At 39.0% G+C, this 18,529-nt stretch overlaps 1 protein-coding gene across 4 annotated transcripts; it reads right to left on the reverse strand.

Moving 5' to 3' along the window:
- Positions 1–2,655: 2,655 nt before the first annotated feature.
- Positions 2,656–16,583, reverse strand: LOC115738220 (ENHANCER OF AG-4 protein 2). 4 transcript variants are annotated; one of them, XM_030670776.2, is made up of 12 exons: positions 16,105–16,583; positions 15,456–15,532; positions 11,756–13,750; positions 11,188–11,662; positions 9,243–9,351; positions 8,479–8,591; positions 8,204–8,391; positions 5,644–6,313; positions 5,068–5,563; positions 3,827–3,922; positions 3,616–3,713; positions 2,656–2,923 (listed from the first exon to the last, which is right to left on the reverse strand). In XM_030670776.2, exons 1-11 carry the CDS (start codon positions 16,213–16,215, stop codon positions 3,646–3,648), a joined length of 4,398 nt encoding a protein of 1,465 aa, XP_030526636.2. In that variant the 5' UTR covers positions 16,216–16,583; the 3' UTR covers positions 2,656–2,923; positions 3,616–3,645. The 4 variants fall into 4 exon arrangements, with proteins under 4 accessions (XP_030526636.2, XP_030526635.2, XP_030526637.2 ...); XM_030670775.2 differs by having other exon boundaries at positions 11,188–11,671; XM_030670777.2 differs by lacking the exon at positions 16,105–16,583 and adding an exon at positions 14,281–14,378 and having other exon boundaries at positions 11,188–11,671; positions 15,456–15,522.
- Positions 16,584–18,529: the final 1,946 nt, after the last annotated feature.

Here is an 18,529-nt window from a genome sequence, read left to right on the forward strand (position 1 = left end):
CTTGGAATGCTCCTGCTGTCTGTCTGTTCACCCTCTGTTCTGTTATTTCGCTTCCTGTGTACAAAGGTTTAGAAGCAAAAGTAAAACGAGATGCATACTGAAAAAACATTAAGTGATGTTCCTAAGTCTGCCACCTGATGCTGATTCGAGCGATAAACCAATGTGCTAAGTCTGCCACCTGATGCTGATTTGAGCGATAAACCAATGTGCTCTGTGAAATTAATGAAAGTTGCATGCGCTAGTCCCGAGCACTGTGGAACTACTATGCATGGTTTATTTCTGCATGATAATACTGGGCGATAATATGAAATGCGGTCATTGTCGAATTTCTGTTCAGGCTGGACTTAAAATTGGTCAAATCTCACGTTGAGTAGTGAATTTTTAGGGACCTCGGCTTGCCAGACGATTCTTAAAACCGTTTAGTAAATGAGGAATTTCCTCGGTACTTGCAATGGGAACGAACCCCCTAAAAACAATAACAATTGTTGATGGATAGCTTAGTGAAATTCACCGATCAGCCCACCGTGTGGTAGAACCAACGTTAATGTTGAAGTATAAGGCAAAACTGAAGACGTCCAAAGTTCGGGCAGAAAGCTGAACATCAAGCATTGTATATCGAGAATGGAGTTAAGGCCAACACAATGACCCGAAGGAGACGCTCATCCTGTCAAATTACACGGGCAAAGATTCGGTTTGGAAAAGGTGATTTTGTAAAGGGGAAAAAGAAAGAGAAGCGAGAAATTTCAACAAAATTTTCGGTTCTGTACAAAAAGATTGGACGGGGTGGTAATGTCTGAATAAGATCAACGAATAGCATGTGAAAAAATATCGGCACATTTCTAAGAATTAAAGTAGAATTCTAGCATTGAAGAGCTTTACCATTTTTCCTTTTCTCAGCTCATACTGTGTTCTTCAACCAGAGAAGTTATCGGGCGATCCAAAATTTCCTTTCATCACAATGGAGGCGGACCGCATGAAGGGGAAACAAAAAACCTTGAAAAGGAGAGGGAAAAGGAAAATAATCACGTCCCATGAATTAGCTTTCCCATCCTGTAAGACCAGTAAGAGCTGGCAAGACTAACCACTAAATAAACTGACTCGTATTCTGAATACCACTAGCATTGCTTTGGACCGTCGATCCGATGACTAAAATTCATTCGGTCAGCAAACAACAATGTCAAAAATAGATCACATCCCAAAAGATTCGGCCGAAAGCGGTAGGGTTCAAAAACTGAAAAAGGTTCAAATTCTACATCTGCTTTACATGATCTCTCCATTATCCGGTCACACGCAAGTACCTACTCCAATCCGACAGAAGTAAAGCTAATCCAGAAGATGATAAGATTCCAAAAAGAAATAAACCAAAGGGAGAAGAAAAACAAGTAAGCGCATGACAAATATTTACTGTTTCCTAGTTATACAGAATCAAAACACGCACCCACCTGAAATGTTTAGAAGTTCCCTAAAAGCTTTACGAATTCAACTTTGAAACTGCCCATATCATTCACAACTCTATATCTTCATAATCAGTGTAAGTGGACATTTTTGTCCAGACTGCAAGCACAAAGTAAAAGAACGGAGAAAAAAGGGATCATGGCATCATTGTAATAAAAAGCCAGTTGCAGCATCACTCTCAGATTGTGGCATCATTGTAATAAGGGCCAAAAAAAAAAAAAATTACCATGCACAATGCCAAACAGACAGACAGCATTCAAGCAAGTCCGGAAGAAACATGCTTAATCGGAACCCAACAACCCCCAACCCCCAACCCCCCTCTTCTTCCCCCCTTTCAACCCAAACCAAAAACCAAAACCCCAACAAACAAACAAACATCCATCCCCAACAGCAGCACGACGTTTGCCTGACTACAAAATTAATTATATCCGATTAGAATGCAACGCCCAGATACATCCAAGAAAAGAAAAAGAAAAACAATTAAACTGCACTGGAGGAAAAAGAAAAACAATTAAACTGCACTGGAGGAACTTAACAAAGAAATGCCAAAGATGATTAGATCACGGTGCCAGTCATTACATGCGTGCTGCGAGGCAAATCCGAAGATGGGAGCAGTCATAGATGCATATTATCATCATAATTATCATTATGGTAAATAAAAAAATTGACTGATGGAGTCCTATGCGTTCTTTCTGCTGAAACTACATACATAACTGAGACGAAGTTATCGGCAGAGCAAAAAACTCAAACCAAGCAGAAAACTGCATCTTTGATCCATCATCTCTTCATCTAACGGGCTACGATTATCATTCTTTTAAGGGGGATAATCCAAGCCATCCACGAACTGAACCAGAGTGAAGTTTGCCTCTTGTCATAGTTAAATACGAGTCTATAGAACATGGAAAAGCAGGATGGGTGGTTTACCGAGTTTAGATAGTAGGGTATCACCACACAATGGTGCAGGAAAATGGAGAGGTGAAGCTCAGGCAGCAAAATGCTGGCTCGAGAAGGCCAAGGAAACAGAAGGGTCCAGTTCCATGAAGCCACGTGGAAAAGGGTTCAAGACTAGCAATGATGTACGTATACATGGGCAATACTATAACCAAACTCCAAAAGAGGATATACTACTGGCTAAATCACATCTACAAGACGACTAAAGGCATTTGAAAATGTTTGATCATGAAAGCTTCCGTGGAGAAATTAAGAAGGAAAGATGAATTGCCAACTATTCTTTTTCATTTCAAAAATTGTTTCTTGTACAATATACCTGCATAATTACAAGTATTGAGAACAAGATGTACTAACCAAAAAACATGGGCCTATACACGGATTTTCCCAGGATACATTTGGCAGGAAAGACTACAATATACACCGTCCTGCAAGTCTCAACATTCTTCAACACTGCATTTGAGTGGTTGAAGCAGTACCTCAATTTGAAGCAGTCCAAATTGTTCAAGTATCCGCAACACTGAAATTGGAAAACCAAAACAGAAGATCAAGACATTTTCATGAGTTCATCGATTTTTATTTCACATACAACTCGAGGGAAAATCTGTCCAACTCATCATTGGAACTTCACAAAGAATATGGTACATATAAGCAAAAGCATAAACAGGTATGGCACATGAAAATCATTGGGCTAGACTGTAGTAGTTCATTTTTCATCATCATTCTGAAAGTCTAAGACAATAGACTCCAATACAATAGAAAAAGCACATTTTTTAAAAGGAAAAGTTATACCAAAGACTATCCTGGGATGCCTAGTGCCTAATTCTACTGCCACAAAATATCACGACTTTCATAGTGAGTTCACAGCATTCAATTGCAAAACTAGTCCAATAAGCATAGATAAAATGGTCTCCATGGAAAGCAATGTCAAGCTTCAGATCTTTGTCTAATTTTTTCTCCCAAAAGCTGAAAATTTTCGTGCTTGGCATCCAAGGACTCTAACCATAGGACACATTTGAAAAACAGGACACGAGGCCCGATCTTTTATTAGCCATTTCCTTTAAAACTATGTGTGTGAGAGAGAGAGAGAGAGAGAGAGGATGTGGAGAAAGAGTGCAGTTCCTCTTGGCAATGAGATAGACAGACCACTTCAATAATGGGACTAGACAGGATAACTCTGGCAGAAGCAGATTTCTCTATCAAGTAACTCACCAGGTTATCTGAAAGTTTATTTTCGCATTATTAAGCTGGTCTCCACATATTAAGGGCAGATACGTTTGGTCTACTTGGAATCATGTTAGGACCAGGACCTGCAAAATTAATGAATAAAACAGTCTAGGTAATTATTGGAGCTTAACTGTAATAAAGGTCAAAAAAGATTCACAGGAAATCATAATCCAGCTGTCTAAAAACAAATAACCACCTGGGGCTGGCGGCGCAGCTAAATGATTGTTAGTTGACGAAAGCTGAAAACCCACATTATTCATTGGTGGTCTTTCAAAATGAGGCCGAAAGTAACCTGCCATAGTAACATATAGTGAGGTATAAAACCTGCAGAATGTCCTTTACCAAAAAAAAAAAACAAAACCTGCAGAATGTCTTCTCATTAAACAAACATGTATCTTAATTAACTTGCGATTTCCCAGGAACCCAAGAGACAACTTTTGACCAAACTTTATTTTCAAGAAGCACAAGCGAATGTATAAGACATTTAAAAGTGTGCAAATTGACCATACACGTGAGCATTCAACCAAGAAGTCCACCAACAGACAAGCAGTTCACTTGAATTGTCCAAAACATCAAAGGCAGCTCAACTTAGGCATCCTCAATCAAACATACAACTTAAGAGAAAATCTGCCTCTATCTAGAGTCCACTCATTTCATCTCATGCATGTATGGAGGACATTCCAGTTGTCTACACTGTTAACAATAAAAATCTGAAACTAGTCCAGAGAAGTTAAGAGGAATGAAGAATTAAAAGGCGAATGAATTATTAAATAGTAAAATAAAAATTCACAAATGGAAGGACTGTTCCATTCCTATATTTCTTAATACCCACTAGTTTTTCTTAAATTACTGGTGAACTTGAAAGACACCAAAATTTGGGGGTAGAACTAGTTAAACAATAACCCCCTTTGATTTTGAGAGCCAGTAGAATCAATAGAAAACAGGTTTGAATGAAGACCGAGGAAAAGGAGACGAAAGGATTAGACATGCATCCCACTAATATAAATTGAAGCAATTACATATATAGAAAGTGAGAAAGAGAGAGAGAGAGGAAGAAAGAAAGATTTAAAATATGAGAAGCTCATATTATACAAATCTTCAAATGTTTAATAAGAATAATATGTGAAAGGGAAGAATACAGAGCATGAAGAAATTTGAAAAATTGTGTAACACCAGTTGAAAAATATCAAGTGAAAATTTCATGCTAAAAGGGCCGCCCAATGCTTGGGTTCCCTTGATAAACATTAAGTCCAAGAGCTCCTGGTGCAGGTGAATAGGGATTCAAACACTTACTAACACAGCTGTGATTAAATAGAGTTACTTATCACGCAAATATGATGTGATGCAACAAAAAACTGTAGTATACCAGTACGTTGCACACAAAATTGTTTAGCACTACAACAACACTAATAGACATTAACAATAATTGTACAGTACCTTCTTGAGGATAAACTCCACCTGACCCTGACGAACCTCTTACGCCATTTATCCAAGGACCATTCTGATTATCGGTATTAAATTCAACAGAGTTTGTTCTCCATGGTTCATCAGCACCAAATCGCCTCCCACTATCAGGGGGCGGCAAAGCAAATTGGTGAGGGTATGGGTGCTGAGGATGTTGCTGAATGGGTGGGTTTGCATATGAATAATGAGTTGACCCAGTTTGAGGTGGCACAGCATGCAAGGGTCTTTGAGCATAAGGCCTACTTCCTTGTTGAAACAGTTGATTGGCTTGAGAAGCTTGAGGATTTAGATACAAATCACCATGCCCATAATCCGGCAGCCTTGAAGCATTAAATCCAGATGATTCTTGACAGCTGCCACCAGCTGAAGCAAAGTAAGATGATTGCTGCTTTGCTAAGTCACCCTTTGCAGAAGCATCATGAGGAAGCCCATGAAGATTATTTGCAGTCATTTGCACTGACTGATTCCCCTGCAATATAGAAGTGTGAGTCCAAAGGTGAACTCTAATAAAACAATGAGAAATGACAGCAACAAAATAAACAAGCTTACAGTAGGGGGAGCACAGTATTCAGGAGGAAGAGGTGGTTGATATGCCAAATGTGGTGAAGAATGGAATGACGATGGAAGTGACACGAGTGACTGAGATGCAAGTGAATGGTGAGGTGGCATTGGAGTTTGGGTTACCAATATAGGAGGAGGCCCCAAGGGAGGTGCTGGAGGAAGAGGTAACTGTGGCGGGAGAGATGGCTGAGATGGAGGTGGTGGTGGTGGTGGTGGAGGCGGAGAGGGGGACAGCGGCGGGGGTGGAGGAAGCGGAGGAGGAGAAGATGGCAATGGAGGAGGTGGAGGAGGAGACTCAAGTGGCAGTGGCGGCGAGCCCTCTGAAAGAGAGGTGAACTCAACAGAATTGCTGGGCTCAGGCTCCTGTGATTCCATTTCAACACCATGCTGGATCCAGAGTTTCTCTTCCCTAGGGGGCCCTGAAACATCCTCCATTTCAAGCTCACCATCCACATCCTCTAAGATGCAATGTCTCCTGTCATTTGGAGTAACTTCATATGTTCTTTGCTCTGCCGATCCAGGGGTGGACTCAACTGGTGACGCATCAATTGTTTCTTTACAAGGAATGCTAGGAAAATCTTCATGCTCTTCTTCCACATCATCATCATCTTCAAATATACGAGACGGTAGAAAACCAGGCAACTGAAATGTAGCATTGCTGGCAAAAGAGAGAAAGTCAAATGATTTTCGATAATAAAAGGTGAAGGTTTGAAAACCAAAAGACCTATAAAAACACTGGCACAGTAGCTCACAAACTTCAGAAGTAAAACAGCATGTGTCAATAAATGTCTATATCAATATTCTACAAGCATTGCAATCAAGCTATGAGATCAGGCACTATACATGCGAAAGAAATAATATATTCGAATAGAGTTCAATTAGCAATCAAAGAGACAGAAATATAATTACCAAAAAAATTAACAGTAACAACTACTACCCTTAGAAAGTCAATCCAAAAGCTTAAGCTGATAGATGAAGGGAGACCACGTGAATATAGAGAGAATTTACGACATATTGTCAAAATCAGATAATACTTCAACAACCTTTCTCACGTGCAAGCCAGATTACGAGCAACACGTGAAATTTTGACTACACATAGTCACATAGAATTTTGACCAAGCACATTCGTAAAAAGGATAACATTTGCTCTGATAACAAGTTAGGAAGCCCAATCCAAAAGCTTAAGCTAATAGGTGAAGGGAGACCACATGAATACAAAGAGCATTTAGGACCTATTGTCAAGATATATGTGGGATAATACTTCAACAGCTACATATTCTAAGAGTCCAGCAGAGAGTATTGTCAAACATACAGACACCAATATCACCCAATGTTTTGATGAATTTCAGCAATCAAAAGAAACTAAGTTTTATGACTTCCCCGCGATCTTTAAGTTTTCATTCACACCTGAGTATTGCTCAATAGATCACATGTCTATCCATATGGTGAAGGATTCCTTCAATGCAGAAGATTCTAATTCAAACAAATGGTACCCCGCAATCTGATTTATTGGTTGGAATGCTGACCATAATCTTAATGAGCTTAGCATAGACTGATAGTATCCTCACATTACGGACAACGCTCTTTACTGTCGATGCAAGGCAACAGCAACTGGAGTCCAAGGGTAAGAATCTAAATACCGCAGGATTTGGCAGAGAAAGAGGATGAGTGTAAGAATACTATGATTCTTGCAGTCTACTGTCCACAACCCATGGCAGGTTAACAGCGGAAAGTAGTTAAGCTAGTGCCAAGAATAGACTGTAATCTAACCGCGTTTAACTTCTTCTTTTTTTTACATAGATAATTCATTTAAGAGGCATCCAATCACATTCAACTTATAAAAACAACTTCAGCTTCAGGAGAATACAGACCATATGTCCTCCCCTTTTCCCAGGCTGAAATCATTTATGAATCTAAGAGGATGTTATGGCCAAATTATGATTGTTTCTCACTTAGAAGTTATATGAGATTCTGCTAACCGAAACTACAAAACTGGATAAAAAGTCAGCAAACCAAATAACTCATCATTGTCTAGAAATTAGTTATTGCTATAGGCATTAGCCAGGGTGAAGAGGCAGGAGGCAATTTCCATGCACCTTAACCAACATTGTATATCTATGCAAAACGAGAAGTTCAGAACAAGTGATAGTTTCCCCTTTTTCTGAATTCCTGACCACAGTCAGGAAGAATGAAACCCAATGAGGAGAAGTAAGATCTCTAATCTATATGTCTATTACCAACTTCCTCGAGACTAAACAAAAAATAATTGAACTGATGCTGCATGTCCAGGTCTTAAAGTATAATACAGATAAAACAACAAAAGATGAGTAAAGCAGGAATGCCGAACTTTGACATGAACAAGCCAATGCAGATGGGTGATATCAAGAATTATCCACAAGAACCTAAGCATGCAAATTGCTCATGCCAAACCATCAGATTTCTCACTGTTTTGCTTAGCCTAGCTAGCTTATCTTGAGAATCCATTCGGATCATGGTATCCAAAGAGAAAATAACCTAAATGAAGAAAGACGAGAAGGACGTCACAAACCTCCCATATTCATCTACCATCATGCCTTCCATTTCCCTAATGGGATCGTCCACAGCACGTTCAGCACGAGAAGGACGTTTGTGTGAGGATCCACTAGTTGTTTCATCATTCGAAACTCCAATGTCATCCATGTGCTGCCGCAGAATAGATTCAGGCAAAATTTTCCGCTCAAGCCACAAGCGTAAAACCTAATAAGGAGGAAAGATTAGCTTTAGAGAAAAAAACCAGAACTTTAAAGTAAACTCCTCCACTGAAATTTAACAAAAAAAAGAAACCTTGAGACATTGGCGGCGGTTTTCACGAGCAGTAGCTCCAGGTGGAGCAGCAGCTCCAAGAAGACGGGATAAAGCTGCTTGAACAGTGGGAATGTATGATGCTCCTGCAATACCTAAAGTTTGTACAAAACCATGGAATAAATACTCAATTGTCTTGCTGCTTCCGGAAATCCAGAGTCAATAAATGAAAAATCTGGAGACCAATCTTTGAATTAATAACCTTGTTGTGGTCAGATTTTACTCTGACAAATGTATCAATTAGTGCTATAGCTTTTTTGCCTTTTCTTTTCTTTCTGTTTGGCTAGGAAAAATAGATAGAAATAAAAACAAAAATCACAAACTCTTTGGTCTCCACATCCTTGGGGGGGAGAGGAATAGGTACGAAAACTAGCCGCTTTTGTCCGATAATCTCAAAAAATGTTTGTAACCATGCCTCTTACTCATTAGGAAGTCAAAAGCATTTCGAAGATATGCTATTTTGTGCTTTAAGAATTTAGGACCATTCTACCATCATTCAGCCAGACCAAAGAAACACCTTCCAAAGTTTAAGTTTTTAAGAAGCTTCTAATTCTAGTGATAAAAAAGGAGGTTCCTACTTTATTTCATGCCAAAACAGCTAAAGCAGAGGCCTGACAACCAACCCCCCCGCCCTCCTTTTTCTCCAAAACAACTCTTCTCTCCTAGCCTTCAAAAAAGGGAACAATATTCCAAAAAAAAAAAAATGGATTTAGCAACATTTGCATACTCACAGATAATTAACTCACCTTTCTGGTTATGTGAACACTGAGTAATAGAATCAACAAGGAAAAACAAGTCCACTCTTCTATGGAAACTAGGCTCACTTTCCAATTTCCGAATAAGAAGTTCCACAACCTGCAAGAAATGATCAAACAAACTCCAGTTTAAAATTCGTTCACAATTCAAATGCAAGGACTTCCATGCAAATCGCTGATACAGATATATATAACATCTCGTTGCCCTTCAATATAGGAGACTTAAAACACACACGAGTATCGCAAAGGCCAATATTATGCATGCCGAACAACCTATTGACATTAGACAATATAACAATAGAGGTTCCCTTATATACCTAGCTTTTTTTTTTGGGGGTCAGATTATGTACCTATATACCTAGCTTGACTACTAGACATTATAATGATAATATAGCATAACACCCGGAGGGTGGTAAACAAGGACCTCCAATACTTTCATCCATATTGGCCATATAAAAACTACTACTGGAGACCACCAGCATAATACTAATTATTTCTCACGGAAACATTTAGAAAAAGACTGGAACTCTTTCCTACAATCCAAAACTTTTTGAAACTTTTAAGTTTGTACATGGAGAACACCCATGATAACAATTGAAGGCAGCCAAAAATTCATGATGAGTCAGGCAAATCGACCACTGTACTTCATATATGAAACTAATGACACCCATATGAAAACGCCGCTTGATCATATAAGCGTTGGAGAGTTACAGACTTCAATTGGAGTCAACTCTTGTGCAAAAGCAAAAGGACTTTCCTCTGTAATTCTTCTTAAACATGCTATATGAAGCACCCCATAGTCCTTAACAAAAAGGCCCTTTCTATCCCTGCCTTATCAAACAAACTAAGGAGTAAAATCCAAATGCTTGTCCAAAAATGTTCATACAAATCCTTTTGACTCGAAAGTGAGAAAGGAAAAGGCCAAGGATCTAGAAGTTCATATTCTAAGCATACAATGTGATATCAACACATGCCCTTAATTATGCATTTTACATCTTTCCACTAAAGCAAGAGTCTCAGGCCTCTGTCAAAACACAAAACCTGCCCCAAAAAACCAAAAATTATAATCACAAAAACACGCTCAACATAAAATCTCAGACTGCCTTCAAGTTGCGCAAAATACTCCACCCAGAGAACAACAGGTACCATTTAATAGACTATTTCTACCTTGATCTTGAATGCTAGGGGAGACCAAAATTATCCTGATCTAAATAACATTGACTAATAAAAAATTATCAGATCTTGGCGGCATGACAGAAAGGAGCAAATCAACATAACCAAACTAGAGCTATTGTCACCTCAACTTTCTGCTAAAAACTCAAAAGAGAATTAATAGTAGCTCCTAAAGCTCAAAAATGAGATTTTTATGGTTCAGTTCAATGGAAGTCTATCAATGAAAATTCGAGTCGTCAACACCAAAGTTTTAGACATCTTAAATTTTGCTCAAAAAGATAAGTTCAGATTCAGAAATCATCATGGTGCCGATGCTTGACGACGAACACATAAATCCATTCAACTTGCTAAGTTGGGATGCCTCTGGGAATGGATTTATGGAGTCATTGTTGGGCACCAGCACCACGATGAATTCTGAATATCGATTTTTGTTTTAACGGTAAAGTTTTATCATTAAAAGGTACCAAGGGGATGCCAACCCATGTACAACAGAGCAAGTTTAACTTTATAAGCAAACGAGCATTAGTCAAAATTAATAGCCATTCTGAAAATTCTTCGGTATCTTACAATATTATCAAGTAAGCCACCAAAACACACGTTGCTTTCATAACACTAGAAAAATGATTACTTTTGAGAAACATCATCACAAGAAGATGGAAGGAAAGCATATGCATGTTGTCAACATTTCCACATGAAAGCCATAACTTTGCACACGTGGTTTATAATTAGCAACTCATAAAGCTTGTTCCACCAAAAGACATACCTCATGGGCAATTCCATACTTGGCACAATCGATTGCAAGCCGAGTTGCACGTCCAATGCTTTCTTTAGTCCTCGATAAGGTCTCTATCATACCTTCAAAAGCATCACGTGCAACAGCTGCCTCAGTATCACCACTCAGTGAGCCTAAAGGATGCCTTTGCACAGAACTAACTCTTCTATCTTCTGTATCTTCAGTATCAATTTGATTCTGTGATCCATGAAGAGGAACACGGGTAGATGGAGAAGTCAAGCTCTTGTGATGATTCAATCCCCGTAGTTCTGATGGCATCAAGTTGCTGGAGGCGGACATAAAATGCTGAACAGCAGAGGGACTGGGGCTTGGTCCTTGTGCATCAGGGTGAGCAAAAATAGAAAAACTAGAGTTGGCAAAAGAGACATTTTGTGAATGAGCTTGTCTTCGTTTTGCCTGAGCAGCAGCAATAAGATGCTTCATAGACGTAGCAGACTCAGCAGTCCTGACATCGCTAAGCAAAGTAGAGTCATCAAATAATACGACCTTTAGTTATCCCTACAAGTAATGCAAAGCAGAGTCATCAATAAATTCTTACCTTTCATCTTGCAGACCATTCCACTCAGTGCCGCCATCTGCCAGAGAGAATGAGTCACCTGTCCTTGTGTTTGTTCTGGGAGTACTCTTCAACCTTTCTGCAGAAGAAGCTGCCCTATTTCTGTGAGATGTAGCATGATTTTGGGAACTTCTTGACAAATCCGAGCTCCGCACTGAACTCGTATCTGGACCAAATGAAGCTTGTCTCTGTGTTCCATTATTAGCTAGCTTAAACACATGTTTATTAGGTTTCTGCTGCTCTAGCAATGGTTTGGTAACTGGAAGAATATGGGGAGACTTCTTGGGAGAAATTAAGTTTGCTTCAACATTCTGAGGTGATGTCTGCTCAAATTCTGATTTCGTTGGACTACTAGAGACATGAGCAGATATTTCCGGCTTATATCTCTTCTCAGACACATTTGGCTTATAAGGTGATAAAATCTTCTCATATACCTCCAATGTTTTCTTTGGTTTGCCATCTTCAACTCCAGCTACATTTTTAGCATTTTCCTGTGCCATAGTCGAGCCCCTATGGCGTGCCTCGCGAGCCTTAGTATTACCAAGAATCTTCGATGTAGTCATAACATTCTTGAAAGATCCACCATGGACTGGAGTTTTGGGCTTTTCACCATCCTCTTCTTCATAAAGGCAAACAGCTCTTCGTTTCTTTTGTGCCTTACCAACTGAATTCTCGATGCTTCTCGAAGGCACATTATTTTTTATGATAGAGCGATGCTTTTCCTCTTTTTCATCAATGCTTGAATTAGCAGAATCAGACATAGCTTCCAATGCCCTACGACGCCGCTTTGTCAGGGGTAGGACAGTTTCATCGCCAGAGCTGCCAGATCGTACAACGCCTACTTCCCCTTTCGAGATTAAGTCGCCTTCTCTCGCATGCAGTACAAACTTTTTATCCTCAAACTGTTTAATTGCTTTTTCACCATAAACATTAGGACTTGAAGAAGTTTTGTCCATGCTTTTTCTGAAATGTACCTTGGCATCCAACCCTGTCTCTTCATGCTTCAAATCTTTGTGAGGATGCAGAGCACCATTAAGCCCTGAAATAGGTTTTCCAAGTGCAAGCACAATCTGCTTATCCCCCAATAGCACATTCTCATCCTCATCCTCGGAGTTTGTCTCGACATCTGCTTCGCCATCTGCTTCCTCAATATTCTTGTCCATTTTTTTAATTTTTTTGGCCTTCCTCAGAACAGGCGCACTCAAGTCTAGTTTTCCAGCATCCAAGGAAAATCCTTCTCTAATGCCACTAGAGATCACTTTTCCTTTGGTTTGACCTTTAAGTTGCTCAAGATGACTTGCACCACCAGAGTATCCAGATTCCTTCGTTGATATCACAGGAGTGTGATTAATTTTGCGTTCTTCACTTGCTTTCTTCAATATGTTTGCTGTCCCGCTAGCCCATTCTCCTTTCTGCCCATTTGCCAATGCTCTACATCCACCACCTAGCTGCTTTGTGCAACTAACAGAATCTTGATTAGTGGAGAGAGAATGTTCATCTATATTCAACTTTAACTTCTCCTTTGACTGCAGGCTATCCTTTACTTTTTCTTTCTTCCTACGGAAAACCCTAGGAGATGAGTCACCATCATCATGGGATGAAGTAGTAGGCTTAACATCATGATGATCACCTTCATGTTGCTCAGGATGACAGGTCCCCAACTTTAAGCTCACACCAAAGCTGTCCCTCTTGCTTGCTTCTTCAATGCTACCATGTGTATCAGAGCCAATGCTCGCATCAACCTCTGCCGCTTCCTGCTCTAAGTCATCATTAGCAGCAACCTCAAACCCCTGGTCAGATGCATCAGTGTCGCCTCTCATACTAGTTGACTGTTCTCTCTGCGACTCGTCAAAAGCAGCACATATTTCCTTAACAGCTTGGGCAAAGTACTTGGCTGTTTTACCTTGACATCGAGCCGCCAACTTAGTCTTTGTCTCACTAGTGAATATTTGAATATCCACAGGAGCAACAAAAGCTCTGTGACACCAATAAATGAAAAGATGACCAAATTAGAAAATGGTATGTGAAGCTATACAACAAGTCTAGGGTAATTTATTAGATTAAAAATGAATTATGAAACATTGGAAAGAATTAACACTTAGGTAAACTTCACCTGTACGACTTTTATTTTGCAAACCATAAAAGTCTAATACAGGTATTTTAAGAGCAATTTACCTTGATAAAAAGATATACTGAAAAACCGCAATGCCACGTAAAACAACAAGATGCAAAATAAATAAATAAATAAAAAGCAGTTTAGGGAAGTGGGGTTTTATTTTGTTGGGTGACCCAAATGCAACTCCCAAAGCCTGCTTTTCCAGCCAACATGACATAAAATCACAATTGTTCCACTAGATTCCAACTAAAATGGCAAACGCAATGTGAGCACGGGAACTAAAATAGTGATAGACAAACTTACGAAGACAAGTGCTTTCATATAAACTTCAGTAGGACCACAATGACAGGATAATTACTACTACAAAGCATGACACATTTGTTATAGATACCTCTCAGTTTCAGTCCTATTATGCCCAAACCACTAGGATTCAAAGAAGTAACCACCTCGTGAGAGCGTTTTCACAGGGTATTTGCCTATCCATTGATCCTGTAAGTGTGTCCACACCGCAAAAAAATCGGACTAACAATTACAAATCTTCATTGCAAACATAGGAGTGAGTCACACATGCTAAAACATGAAGCCAAGGTGGGCTTCCCAAATTCCAACGATTCGCATTTATGCAAAAGACCTCCTAAAGATTTTCCCAAAAGGCAAAAAACAAAAGCAAATGGCAAAGCGATCAAAGAGACTTGGTGAAAAAAGAAAAACAACTCGAGAGAAAGAAGCAACAATTTAAGCAGGTAAAAGGAAGATCGACAAGAAAAAGGGGAAGTCACCTCAAAAAGAGTGAGAGAAATCTTACCACAGATCCCTACAAAGTTAACATTGATATGACATAATATTTCCAAAGACTAAGAATTTTACTACTTGCAGTTTTTAAACATCAAATCCAGTGTGTTGCTAGATATGATCATCACTAATACAAGTGACTGCAAGTGTAACAGCCTAGCAGGCTCAATCTGTAACCTTTACTTTACACATCCTATCACCTTTATACAGTATTCCATCAAAAACAGACTGTAGCCTATAGAGGAATCGCATGGAAAAGGAGACAGCTCTTCATTTGAATCTAAAGTGTAAAGACGTATTATGACTCGCACATTGATCAAATGGGTGACTTCACTCCTCAAGTCGAAAGCTCATAACAATGACTAAGGGCTGGAGTACAACCTGCTTTTTCTACGGTACATCAAAAGATACTTCTCCTATGGAACAACAGAGACATACTCTAAAAAGAAAAAATCAAAAGCATGGCATAAGGCAAAATGCTAGAAGGAAGAGATTCTAATCAACAAATTGTCCTCTCATTCTTCTGTCTGTGCTACTGTCTGCTTCCTTAGAGAAGAGGGGCATGAGGGACCAGGAGTAGATGAGCTGGGCCAGTCTATAAATCGAAATAACCTTTAGGATTACCCAAAAACAAAAGAGAGAGAGCTGCTCATGAACACAATACGTAGTTACTGCATGAAAGGAAGGAAAGTATACATAAAACTCAACTAAATCCATTAAGCTAACTACTCAAACATAAATAAACAAGTAGTACAAGCAGCTCCTAGAGCTCACATTTCTTGTGTTCCGAAAAAATGCACAAAGTGCTTTTTCGGGTCTGGAGTCTGTTGCCAATCCTCTGGCTTGCTAATCTGAAGAAACAAAAGCAATTATTATTCACAGAGCAACCGCCATACAAAAGATGCACACGACATCCGACTGAGATGATCAATATAATCAAAGTATCAATACAGTATAAGACTTCAAACAGAAACCATGAAGACCAAAAGCGACATAGGATCTAACTGAATAGCCCAGAGACAAACCTACATCACCAGTGAGACACGAGGTAAAGCACGAAAAACAGTGCTTGAATATGCCAATTCATTTTTGAAAACCCAAAAAGCAAAATTAAACCTCGTTCGCCTCCATTTCCAACTAAACCAACTAACCCCATCCAGAAAGTTTCACTTTCGAAGTGCCGGGCAGAAACAGTACATAATGCGAGCAAGTAAAACATCCAAAAAGACCAGCCTCCCCAATCATAACGGCCGACCACCTATTCACTTCACAACAAAAGCAGAATTAAATCAAAACTAAACCATTTTCCAACCACGAGAAAGCCAAAACAAAAAACAAAAACTTGCGCTTGAACACCCAAACAGAACGAAAAAACATGAAATCAAAGGACTACCAAGCAAAAAGCGAGATAAAAAGCGCTAACCTTGGCGGGCCAAGCAGGGTGGCCCTTAACTTTGGCAAGAACGAGATCGCCCAAACTCAACTGACGCTTACTCTTGTCCTTGTTCGCTCCCCTCTTGCGTCCTCCAGCCATAGGCCGCTCGATTGGCCAGCCAAAAACCACAGAATCGGAAACCCTAAAGCCTCTCAATCGAATTCCGAGCCGATTCAACGCCGCGAACAGAAACGAAAGAGAGGGAGAGGGAAGCCTCGTACGGTTCGCCGGAGACACCGCCGGCAGGTGGATTCCGGCGAGTGGAGGGGGCCTAGGTCATGGGCAGAGGAGGCGGGGGACGGGGGCGTCGCCGCATTCGCAATCGAAGCGAGGAACGGTAGGGGAAGAGTGTGACAGAGAGATTGAGGCGGTTAGAGAGAGAGAAGGGGGAGAGAGAGGAGAGAAGATTTTCTGTGTATTGTGTAAAGACAGAGAAGAGTTTTGGCAAATCGGCAAAGGCAAGTGTGAACTTGTGCAGGATTTGGTTTTGTTGTGTTTTCTCCCTTTTGTTCTTTTTTTTTTTTTACCTCAGCTTAACAAGTTTTACTGCAACGGTGAAATGTCATTGGTGCGAGGCCGAGCTCACATTACATAAATATATACATATGATGAATTGGGCCAATAATCATTGCAGTAATAGTGACAAGTAATGTAATAAGTCAATTAAAAAGAATTTTTTTTTTTTGGACAATGCATGTCCATGTAAATATTTAGAGTCACTTCATCCCCGTCAATGTTTCTGAAAACAAAAATACCCGTATAAATAGCATGTCCGAATTCGGCATGAAATAAATCGGCAGGTTGCTAAATTTAGGGATAGGGCTCGCCGCCGGCAAGCAAAGAGCGGTGTTTGCTTAAATGCGCGAGCAAAGATTCGCAGCAATATCTTCGATAATGATCGGAATCCTATTCCATTAGTGATGATCTTTTCCAATTCCAGTACTTCATTAAATTGAATCGGACAAACCTTACGAACGTTATGAGAATTTAAACGTAACGACTACGGGCTCGCTCAATCTATGATTTTTTCGATCATTGGTCCGCTTAGTTATTTCACGCCCTAGTTTGTCATTTTCATTGAATAATTAATTGCTAAACTTTTTGCCATGGTTTTACTTAAAGAGCTTCTTAGTTCTCCATTATGTTGAGAAGGTTATTAGCAAGAAATCTCTTTTCTTTAATTTTCTCGTATTTCCTGTTATTTTTGTTTAATAGAAATGTGGTTAGGCCGTAACTCATGCTACATTATATATACATATATATATATATGGTAATTGCATTGTATATAGGTGGTTCGTTTGTTAAAGTATAGTTTAAAATGAAGTTGCTAACATGATAATCCGACAGTATTATCGGTTATTTCTAATCACGTGATCTTCCAAACAGTGAGTGTTTTATGTAAAACATGCGATAATAATGGTTGAGTCTACGGTTAACATTGTACAATCCACTGTCAGAGAAACATTTCCCATTTTAAAATTACGACACCTTAAAATTGAATAAAATAGTTTTCTAAAAGTTGTGTTAAGTTAATGCAATCTATTTAAGTGTTTTAATTATGAGGTACCAAAGTGTTAGCCAGACACATTATAGAAATTAAAACAACTCTTTACAAGGCTGAAATTGCCACAACCAAAAAAAAAATTATCAAATCACTATAATTTGAACTCTTTCAAGTTTTCACGGAAATTTTACTTTTTTTTTTTCCAAAAAGTACGGTAGCCTTTTACAACAAAATAAGAAAAATACTATGACCATATTTTTTTCAAAAAAATCCAAACGAGATAAGCTAATTGGCTTTTATGAAGTTCCTCTTCGTTGGTTTAAAGTTTAAACCTCATCAATTTGAAAATCTATCTAAGTTGAATTTTATTTTGGCGTCTTTCTTAGTTTAAATATAGTGACTTAATTTAACTTTTTAATTCGAAATACTTTTTTGGGATATGTTCAATGGTAGCGTCCTTCTTAATTTAAATATTGTGACTTAATATAACTTTTTAATCCGAAATATTTTTTTGGGATATGTTCGATAGAAGTCCCAAATTTTATCGACAAAGTGAAATTGAGATTTAAAACTTTCAAAAAATATAATTAAGTTCTAAAACTTGACAAATTAGTATATCGAATCCTTTCGTTAACTTTGATCAATTTGGCTAACGAAAAATGCTAATATAACATTTTTATTATTTTCTCTCTCTTACGTGATACTAACATGGCCGAAACAATAAAGATAAGTCCAAAATGACATCGTTTTGAGCGAAATTTGATTTTTACCATAAATATTAATTAAATTAAATTAAAAAAAATTAAGTTAAAAAAAGGCAACAACAGCGTGGTGGGTCGCACAGGCACCGGCCAGTGGCCGATGACCTTGATCGATGGCAAGCAAGGGTTTGCAGGCCCTCGCATAGAT

This window comes from Rhodamnia argentea, chromosome 8, assembly GCF_020921035.1.
Source record: "Rhodamnia argentea isolate NSW1041297 chromosome 8, ASM2092103v1, whole genome shotgun sequence".
Classification (NCBI taxonomy): domain Eukaryota; kingdom Viridiplantae; phylum Streptophyta; class Magnoliopsida; order Myrtales; family Myrtaceae; genus Rhodamnia; species Rhodamnia argentea.

Coding starts and splice junctions, on each gene's coding strand:
- LOC115738220 (XM_030670775.2), bottom strand. CDS start 16,215: ATGGCTGGAGGACGCAAGAGGGGAGCGAACAAGGACAAGAGTAAGCGT. Junction 5,564..5,643: donor AATACTGTGCTCCCCCTACT/GTAAGCTTGTTT, acceptor TCTATATTGCAG/GGGAATCAGTCAGTGCAAAT. Junction 3,923..5,067: donor TGGAGTTTATCCTCAAGAAG/GTACTGTACAAT, acceptor TTACTATGGCAG/GTTACTTTCGGCCTCATTTT.